Source organism: Paroedura picta, chromosome 7 (genome assembly GCF_049243985.1).
Source record: "Paroedura picta isolate Pp20150507F chromosome 7, Ppicta_v3.0, whole genome shotgun sequence".
Taxonomy (NCBI): domain Eukaryota; kingdom Metazoa; phylum Chordata; class Lepidosauria; order Squamata; family Gekkonidae; genus Paroedura; species Paroedura picta.
The window spans coordinates 58760044-58770691 of record NC_135375.1 but is presented as its reverse complement, the minus strand read 5'-3'; the positions used below and the strand labels follow the sequence as shown (position 1 = coordinate 58770691).

The window sequence follows — 10648 nt, the reverse complement described above, 5'->3', positions numbered from 1 at the left end:
ATGTAGCAAGCAGGCACAAAGATGTCATTAGTATTTACAATGGTTACCCCAAAGAAGCAGTGTCCTAATTAGTTGGGAAAATTAGCTTTAAAGGCGAAAATGAGGGAGTTAACTGGGATTCTCCACCAATGCTTATGGGAATTGTTCTCTCAGGAGAACTCTAGAAATAAACCAGGCTAAGTTCACTAGGAAGGGTGTTTTAAAAGAAAAATTAAAGGTTAAAACACACACAAACACACTGGAAACACATACAAAGTTACTTAAAAGGAAAACAGGGAGGGGTGTGGAGATAGCAATTTTGGGCAAAGCTATAGTTACCAGTCTCGAAAATAGAGATTCACAGACAGCAGCAAAATGACCAGCATTTCACAGGAAAAAGCAAAGCCCCCCACACAAGTAGAGGTGTATGCCAGATCCAAAAACGAATGAACAAACTCACACACACAAACACAACTATCATGCAGGATGCCACCTTTTACAGGGCAAAATGCTCCCTGGGGCTAGCTGCTGTATTAACTCCCCAAGCAGTAATTTGATGGTCTTTCCAGAGCTTGATGAGTTTACTTGTGGCAAACTGTAGGTGTAAATGGTGCTTGATGAACTCAAGAGTACCAGTTGGGAAAAGCTACCAGGTTTGGTGAATAATGTTAAGTATTGCTTAATTAGGGTAAATGGGTGGGGGAAGTGAAGTTGGGTGCTTATGAAATTAAATCAAGATGAAGTAACAGGTTCTTCAGATACCCATTATCCTAATTATGCATCTCACTGACGGTTTACGCACTGGAGGTTTCAGGCTGCAGGCTGAAGTTTTAGACATGGCAGGTTGCCCCACCTCTTCCTGCACCCACACAGGGGAGTATTTGGCCCGGTGCACCTCATCTGCCCCCGATCTGTGCTCCTGCATGGGAGCTGGGGCAGTGAAGTTCTCAGTGCGTAAACGATCACTGGGTTGGATAGGATATCATTAGTGAGTCAGCCACTCTTTCCTACACTTCTAAACTACATGACCAGACATTCCTCTGGTTGACATCCATTTTAATGACATTTAGGGCCAGGCAGTGTGTTCCTTGTGCTATTTGAAATTACATTAGAGGAAGAATCTTCATGGTTTTCTATCTATAAACTGCCCCTAAGTGGGAGGAGGGATCTGACTGCTAACACAATGTGAAATTTAGTCATTTTTATTGCAGTCATTTTTATTTCTAGTAGAGTACATCTCAGATGTCCATTGGAAATATGCTTGTGGTGATCGGGGTTTAATGCCTTTAATCTCTAGAGAAAAGGGTCTTGTTTAACAAAATGATGAGACCTTCCTCTTCCTCGAATCTCAGAATTATCTGATTTAACAGCTTCACATATTGTCCAATGCTGTCCATTTGATTTGATTTGTGGAAACCAGAGGTATATAAAAATGAAGACAACTGTATATATTTTATTAATGTTATAAAAATCATGTGACTCATGTACAATATTTTCTCATAAGGAAAATGTTAGCTGTCAGGTTCACGTTTCACAAAACTGTAAAACAGTATCTTCATATAGATCTTAAAAAAATAGAACTTTGTCACAAAATTAACTTTTAAAAGTTTTTCTAACCTGAAAATTTAGTCCAATTCATATTAAGTGTTAGGATTCTTCCCATTTGTAAAATGCCATGAGGACACTCACAAGCACTGAGAGTTAGGTATGGATTTCTTGTTTAAAACAATTACGACACATTAAAACAGTACAGACTTCTTTCATCAGTTGTTATGAGCTCTAGAATGATGTTTCTCTACACTACATCAAACAGTGCAACAGAGATTCAGTGTAAATCTTTACAGTGTTTAATTGATTCAATACTTGTGTTCAAGTATGTGTTCATGTACATGACTAAAATTCCTACTTTGTTATTTTGTCTGCTTTTGTTCATAAGAGTAGATTACAGTAGATCATTTCCTACAGTATGTTTCTAAGGGTGTGGCTAGTTCCACCTGTGAGATGCCCTAGCAGTCCCCAGGTGTGTTCATATAGAGAATGCATAGTATCTACACCAGAGGTCCCCAGCCTTTTTCAGCCTGTGAGCACCTTTTGAATTTTGACACAGGGTGGTGGGTGCAAACATAAAATAGCTGCAAGACACAGAACCAACTACAAGTGTCAGAGGGAGGTCACGCAGAATTCTAATAGTAACTCTTCAACATTTCAGACAGAAGCTCTGTTTAACAGCATGCCTTTTAAAATTAACATTATTTAAAAATATTTTCTTAACTACACACAGCTTACCTTCAATCACATAGTTAAGATTTATGTGCTGTTGTGGCAGCTGCTGCCAGAAACTTTTATAACATTTGCACAGCCAATCAGATTTATAATGGTCAGTTAGAAGCCCTGATGGACAAAGCCCCACCCATTTTCCAAAAACACTTGGCGAGGACCAGGAAAAGGTGGGTGCTATGGTGCCCACAGGCATCCCTGTTGTACACAAAACATGGACACTGATTGAACCTTCCCATGAGCAACTCCCATTATTGTGATGGCTAGAAAATGGATGTTGGATAGTTGTGCATAGATATTCTGGATCACATTTTATATTTGCCATACAGATATATTCCTGGGAACAATTGAGGTACATTGCATGGTGGAGTTTGAATGTCATTGAAGCCACTTAGTAAAGTGATTGCTTTAACTCACGCCAAAACCTGTTGCAAAATTATCTGAAGTCAATCAGTTACTGAGCACCAATAGTTATAATAAAATAAAGCAAACCATTTCTGCATACAGCAAAATTATTCACCTAAGGAAAAAAAAAGTTCAGGATAATATGGTTTTATATTTGGCACAATGCAACAGACAGTTAAGTATGCTCATCCCACTGATTTCAAGTGATCAGGATTAGCACATTTAACTATAAACAGTACTGTACTATTTCTGTTTTGGTGTAGGTGGGGGAGAGGCACATTACCCTACTGTATATAAGCATTTCAAATAGTATTTGTTTGTTTTTTAAAAAATCTGATAAATGTATCCAAAATAATTCATATAAAATTAATTATGGAAACTCTGGAGATAAAAAATGCTATTTAACCAAAATAAAAATGTTTTGGCAGGCAAAATAAATTAATTTGATTAAATTATATGTAATCTGATAATATTTGGTCTGAAGAAGCGTGCTTGTGTGTGTGTGTTTATAAATAATGTGACTGTGATGAATTGAGCCTGCCTGCCAGTGGTCAACTCTTTTGTTGCATTTTCTGCGCATAGAAGTCCCTGCATGTCTCACAGCACCGCTGATACCACCTCATGTCCTGACAAAGATTCTTCTCTCGTATTACTCTGCAATATACAGGCCATTGATCTCCAAGACACTTAAAAGTTAAAGCAGCTATAAAAAAAACACAAAAGCAAAAGGATACATTAGTATATATATGAAAGACTCCAAAGAGGTATACATTGTCAACTATATGATGGATGCATAATTTGATTTATGAAATAAGCATATCTTTCCTATATGCAAAGTTAAAGCACAGATTTTAGCAGTGGGCATATTAGTGTGTAATCATAAAGTTGAAAAGAGTGGCCAAACATCAGAGATTAGTTGGTTCATTGTGGTATGAATTTTGAGCAGTAGCAATATCTGAAAAAATATACAGTGTACTCCAGAAAGTCCCAAATCAAATTCTTATATGTCAAAATATATCCAATGAATTATATATAACCAAGCCCATTGCATTCAGGAACACAAGTGGTGCTTGATGGGGGGGGGGGGGGAAGAACTCTGCAGATGGCCTCCAAGACCTGGAAAGGCTGCAGGCAGCTTTCATAGAACTCACCAGCAGGGACAGCTCTCACACAGCAGGAATCTGCAACCTCCGAGCCTCAGAGGGAAGTAGAAGGAAGAGGGGGTGATCAGGGGTGAGGGACGGAAGGTGGCCACTTGACAGACAGGCAAGCCAGTTGGAGGAGGAGGCCTCAGTGGTGGGACAGCTTCCCTGAGTGGGTGTTAAGTGTACTTAAGCCATGAGACATGCTCCTCCTCCAAGGCTTTAGCAGAAATATTAAGTGGAACAGATATAAATATGCTCCCTCAATGGAAGAGATAATTCTCCTTCACTCTGATCTCTTTACAACTTGAGTTTGCTGAACATTACTGCTATGTTATACTGTAAATTGTTGTATTTTTATTAACATACTAGAAGTGAAGCCCATTTTAAAAATGAGCTGGGGCCCTGGAGAACCCCTCAGCCCTCCTGCAGTGCATGAGGCTGGCTAGAGTGGTGCCTCCTCACCTTTTCTTGGCCTGCACCACCGGCCAGAAGGCCAGCAAGAGTGGTGGGGCCAGGGAGGAGCATGCCTGCTCACTTTCTGCTCCCTCCCCAGTGGCCAGGAGGCTGTCAAGAGCAGCAGGGCTGGCATGGAGTGTGCCTGCTCAGTCTTCCCCATCCTTTCTCAACAGCCATGAGGCCAGGAAGAGTGGGGCGGTTGGCACAGACCTTGGCAGGAGGGCAGGGAGAAAGTGACCAGGCCATTCCATGAAATGAAAGGATTCTGATGGCTACAGGGTTTTGTTTTTCTGAAAGTTGAAGAATCCTAATGCACGGATATGGTCTAATGTATATTGCAGTACAAGAATATAACATATATTTCCTATCTCAGTAATTTTAGAAACATCACCTCCATACCTAATTACTTTTACTTACCTAACCGAGGAGATGTAATTGTGTTCACATTAATTTTTTCATTACAGGGCTGCAGGTGACAAGGTCTATAAGCTGCAGGCTTTTCAGATGAAAAACATTCATTGCCATGCCTTCCTGTGATCTTGTGCATGCATTGGATTACCCGTGACTGCATTCCTTTGCCACAGGTGATGGAACACTGCAAGGAATATATTAAAAAGTAAGTTATAACTTTTCTTGTTCACAAGCCTGCGTTTCACTCAAACAGATTATTAATGCATTTTAAAATAAAACAAGTTTGAGTCCTTTTGTTATTTTTTTCTTTGTTAAATACTGAAGAATAGAACTGGTAGGTATAACTACAATTTCCACTATCCCTGAGCTTTCCTTGGGGCCCTATTATGGCGAATGTAGTGGATCAAGGTAGAATGGAAAGTACTACATTGTGGGGAAGGGCTCATATCTTTAGTTGTTGAGACTGGCTGAAAAAGCACTGCAAATGTTTGCGCTCCAAAGTAGAAGAAAATGGAAAGTGGAATTGGCCAGTGCCCTGCCATTGCAGCAGCGGCCACAGGTAGCCGGAACAGGATATTACCACAGGCAAGAGCCTATGTGCCTCTGCATGGGGCCACCACTGATATCCACACTGGTCTAGGCAGGAGCAAGCCAGACCACCATCACAAGGCACTCTGGGAGCACCAGTAGCAATGTTTAGACCAACTGACTCAGCTCCTGAAATATGCCTTTTTACAAGAAAACTGGCCATTACACTCACATTGATGCTGAGCATCAGCCCTTCCTGACATTTCCCCCCTCTTGACCATTGTATTGCTAAAGAGTGGCTGGCAGACTTCTTCCTCACTCTCATCCTGAAGCTAAAATTCTTTGTTTACCAACCAACTTTTTCTGCTCCAACATTAAGCCAACTGGCCAAAAGTTTAATTACTCTCATCAGTTAGACATTAGATAGCAAGCAATTTTGGAGTCTTCCCCAAACTTCCTATTTTCCCTTAAATATCCCCTTTTGTTAATCCCATTATCTCAATCACTGCCAACATAGGGTGTCCTCAAAAAGCCCATCCAGCCTATGTACTATTCCACCATGAATACATGGCTAAAAAAGGTCATAAAGACCCTTCTCCCCAGTTATTCCCCAGTTGTCACATGTTTATTAACATGCATTTCAGGTAACAGGGCCTACAGAGTGATGTGGGGAACACGCAGGAAAACTTCAAGGACCTGGGAATTAGGAGTGTTCGACCCCAGATCCACTTGGAAGGCGCCACATTGGAGAGACAACTCACTCTCTGGGGTGCCCCAAGCCAGGCTGAACTACTGAACATGAGCCCATCAAAACAGAGGGCTGGAAAGGAATTACAGAGCACCTCAGAAGAAGTGCAAGGAAGCTGCCCCTTTGATCACACATGCACAAAGTTGGTGAGTGAAGCTACAACCCCATTTCCTTCTAAAGAGACTTTACAAAACTCTTGAAAAGCATCCTATATGGCTCAGAACTCCCTAGAATTTGGAAGCTGAGGACCACTGCTGACAGTGGGTCTGGATGCTCCAATGTGTTGTGAGCAAATTGAGGGGAACACCAAAAGTGTTGGTTCAGGTTGCATACACAAGGCTGGGGGTTGGAGTGCAAAGAGGGGCAATCCACCTTTTTGCACCTCACTATCAACTGCACAGACACTGACTGATTTGGCAGGAGGCAAACCTGCTGCAATTCTGGCTCAATGGAACCTGTCACCTCCAGACCCAAGCTGCAGGGGCGGCTGCATCCACATAGAAGTGAAAGATACCACTGTGCCCCTCCTCAGCTCGGAGCTGAGTAGAGTTGTTACTCGATTTCCTTAATCGAGTCAAATGTACATATCAAGCTGAGAAGGAGGGGAGATTGTTAATCTAAATAACAGACTCATCCATCACATGTAAAAAATTTACAACCAAAACATATAAAATTTACATAGCAGGGAGAAGACTCAATTAGACATTTTATTCCTGATTTGTTTTTACTCAGAGATTTTTACACATGGATACATTAAAGTATTTAAAAAGTAATACCTTCTACTTGCAGCCTAGAAAAATACCATCTGTTCTATCACCTGATAATGCTTTCACCTGATTCTAAGCATATGTATATTTGGCCTAGCAGTGTGGGAAAAGAGAATATACATGTACATTAATAGCATCATCAAAAAGGCATCCCGGTTAATTTTATAGTTTGCAGTTTTAGGGGGATGGCTTTATATTCAGTGTCTTTCTTTTAAGGGAATTACAGCACTGGCTTACCCGTCACTGTCCACTGTGGTTCAGAAGGGGGATGAGGCAAAGGAAGTGTAGTTTTACTATCTCAACCTGCCTGCAGACTCTGTAGGGTGGGGCTTGCTGCACTGGCTGGCCAGTAGCATCAGCAGAGATTGCCTGGAGTGGTTGGTGTTGTGATGTCCCTGTGGCTATTTAAGCCCAACACTGCAACAGGCTTACTGTCAGTTTGGCATTATTGGCTTGAATTTGGAGCACATTGGAAGTAAGTCCAGAAGGTGACCATGTTTCAACCCAGCAAAGGGCAAAGCAGGCATTCTTTGTACTTTTAATGCCACAGGTGCTTTTAGGCTGTTCCATGTTGGACTTGAAAGGGAACTCAGCTGTTTAGCAGTGAGCCAGCTTTTAAATCTAGCAGCATCTTGATTTTTGTATTACTTCTAATTGTGGGTTGTTTAAGGTTGAAGCAAGATATGCTTTACATAAGTTTGTAATCAATTGCTTGTTTGTATGTTTGAAATGGCCTTTGGCTATACACAATGAATTTGACTGACTGACATAAGTTTATTTTTTCTTTGTGTGGGTTTCTTGTAGGCATATAATATCTGTATTTTGCTTTTTGTAAATTTTGTAGAATTCAGTTCATTAATATTTATTTAAACTATTTTTAATCTATCAATTTTGTTCCAGTGTTGATATCTCAGCTGTTTCTTTTATATATATATATATATAATTTTATTATTTATTATTATATAAAGCATTTACAGAGAAATTGAGAAGAAAAAGCGACCAGCTGATATGGTTTGCCATCTCTTTTAACATAGATATTCAGTTCCCATCACATATTATTCCTAATCTAGAAGTTTTTACCATTTTTCTTAGCCAAGTGATTGTTAATACATATGAGAGTATGATCTGTTATAAGAATACATTCTGTTATTATCTTAAATGATATTAGGTCAGTCTCCTTCATAAATTGGCCCTGACCCAAGAATTACTACTGCCGTCTTGTTAATGCCTATGAAGTATGGTTTGTCATCCTCTTTTAGCATACATATTGACATACATATTCAATTCCCATCGCATATTAATCCTGATCTAGGAGTTATTACCATCTTTCTTAGCAAGGTAGTTGTTGATACATATGAGGGTATAATCTATTATAAGGATATATTCTATTATTGTCTTAGATGATATAAAGTCAGTTCCCTTCATATATTGGTCCTGTCCTAAAAGTTACTGCTGCTGTCTTTCCCACAGGAAGCCAGAAGAATACTCCATTGTTCAACTCATCCTTCAGGTGGTCGCAGAAAATGAAATTGTGTTTTTTTCCATAGTAGAGTGTTTCTGATTGTCCTTCTGTCAGGGCCAAAGAAATCTCTTACTTGATTCTTGCTTGCAGTCGCCTTTGAGTAGGCTCTGAATCCTTTGTCAATCTGGATCTCTTCCTCTGGTCACACAGGAATATCTCCTGATAGCTTCCTGGTTGCTGTCGCTTTTGAATAGACTCTTTTCATTTTGCTGATCCAAATCATTTCCTGCTCTGAATAGACTTCCAGGTTTTCGGTACTTTCCTTCCTTGAATCTGTTTTCCCAGGTTCTTCAAAGGTACTTTGGGTTTTTTCATCTCAGGCACTCTCTCCCTCCAGTTGATTAACTTCCAGACATTGAAGTTTCGTTTGATTTATTGTTAGCTGAGCTACGTCATCAGCTGGTCTCTCCGGACCATGGGCTCCATCCAAAAGCTCCCCCTTAGTCCCACGGATTTCCTTTTCCAGCTTATTGACTGCTTTCAGTATCTTTGAGTTTCCTTTGCATAACAAATGGAAAAGCTGTGCCTTAGTTAATTCTTCCATAGTTCTAGGCAGTCACAAACTATAAACAGAAAGTCTCGTGAGGTCTCGCGGGAGCACGAGCGATCCCAAATTATCAGTTTGTCGATCTCCGTATCAAGTCAAATTCCCCCCACTGAACTTTCACCAACAAATCTTCAAAGCTCTCTCTTTGTTTGGTTAGTGGGTATAATTAGCTGGGAGTCTCTCACTCGACGAAAGAGGGAATTCGCTTGCAAATTGGTTGAGGGGGGGGGAGGGAAGAGCTTGTGGGAGAAGAGAGAGAAAAGCCAGAAAGCTTTCAATTCTTACTGTTGCAGATTCCAGCTCCTGTCAATCTGGTAAATGATGGTCTGGGAAGAATGTAAGGTCAGCTGGTCGTTTCAAGCTTGTAAAGTTGTTTGCGACAAAGACGCCATCGTGACCTTGAGCACACGCCGCTATTAATCCAGGGAGGTCGGTCTTCCTACCTCCCCACGGATCTGTAGGACCCTCAGGATGCCGTTCCTGGTTCCTGGGGCGACCGGTGAGCAGATTTGCGTATCTGCTCAGGTCAGCCAGGTGCAGAAGCTCCTGACCCTCGGCATGGCTTAAGAGCTGAACAGAAGTCCAGCTTTTTTATGGCGCCATCTTCAGTCCAGAATCATCAGCTGTTTCTTTTCTTAAGCTCTTAGGTGAACTTTGCTTTGCGCTGCTTGCTAATTTCCCTTCAGTTTCTCTATGGCCTATTATGCATGGCCGCCGAAACAGTGATTTCGGGTCACATGGAAAACGCGGAGGGGGAAGATGCGAAGCAAACCGCTTATGCACAGGATGCAACGGTGGCAAAACCCAGAGTAACCGATTATGCACGTGGTGACCCCGGCACCGCTTCTGGTTGCGCCCTGGTTGCCCGGAAGCTCTGCTTTCTTCCGCGTTTCGCTAACGCGGCTTTTTCGGTGGCATGCACCAAATCTGCGGCCAGTTGCAGCCGGCGCCGTGTGTTATCAGTGATTTTAGGCAACGCCATTCCACCCCGAATGCGGACCTTCCCCTCCATGCATAATAGGCCTTTATGAATCCTTCAGCCAATGGTATTTTCCAGTGATACTTTATTTCCTTCTCTTGTAGAATCTATCTCAAAGTCAAAATCTTTCCTTTTCCTTAAGATAATTGTTGTATATCCTGAATGATCTGCATATCTTTTCCTGCTACTTTAAATGGGGATTCTCTTTGCTTCTTTAGTATTCTGTTTTCTGTTTTCTTATGAGGCATACCAGTGTATCTTGAGGGAGCTTCTTGAATACAAATCTTGAATTCACTCTAAATATGATTAATGTCAGGAAAGGCTCTTTGTATCTTTGAATGACCTCTAAGCAATTTCTGAAAACTTTCTTCCAAGTTTAGCCTCTTAAAATCTTCTGGTATGCCTCTAAGACATAGATTATTAGATCTGTATTGGGTTTCTAAGATATATTGGGTTTCTAAGATTGGCTTTCTAAGACTACGGCATGGATATTTGGCTACAGAGTATTCAGGATGGTCTGATGAATTGGCTGAAGGCATAGAAGTGTTGGCAGACTCAGGGCATAGAATTGTCCACTCTGAGGCAGTTTTGAGCATTGGGACATATCCTTCAGAAGAGAGGCTGTGCCTGCATGCCTGCCTCTTCTGGTCTGCGGACTCCCTCAAGGGTTCTTGTGGGTGAAGCCACTCATCCACATGCCCAGCTTGAACTGCGAGCTGGCTTCCACCAGCAAGTATCAATGGTATCATGTAGCAGCTGGTGTCCACATGGATCCTGAGTCTTCTCACTCTATGTTTTTATCCCCCAGCAGGTGGATTGAGGTGAGGTTATGAGACAGCAGGCAGGTTGCCCAATTTTGGATCCATTCCCATATACCAATGCTC

At 41.4% G+C, this 10648-nt stretch overlaps 1 protein-coding gene across 1 annotated transcript in view; it reads right to left on the bottom strand.

Moving 5' to 3' along the window:
• Positions 1-921: 921 nt before the first annotated feature.
• The window catches only part of ADAMTS19 (ADAM metallopeptidase with thrombospondin type 1 motif 19), a 138379-nt gene continuing 128652 nt past the window's right edge, over positions 922-10648 (bottom strand). Inside the window, exons 22-23 of the mRNA XM_077344470.1 lie at positions 4680-4857; positions 922-3364 (exon numbers count right to left, since the gene is read on the bottom strand). Coding sequence (XP_077200585.1) covers positions 3213-3364; positions 4680-4857 — 330 coding nt within the window. The 3' untranslated portion in view covers positions 922-3212. The remainder of the gene's footprint in view (positions 3365-4679; positions 4858-10648) is intronic.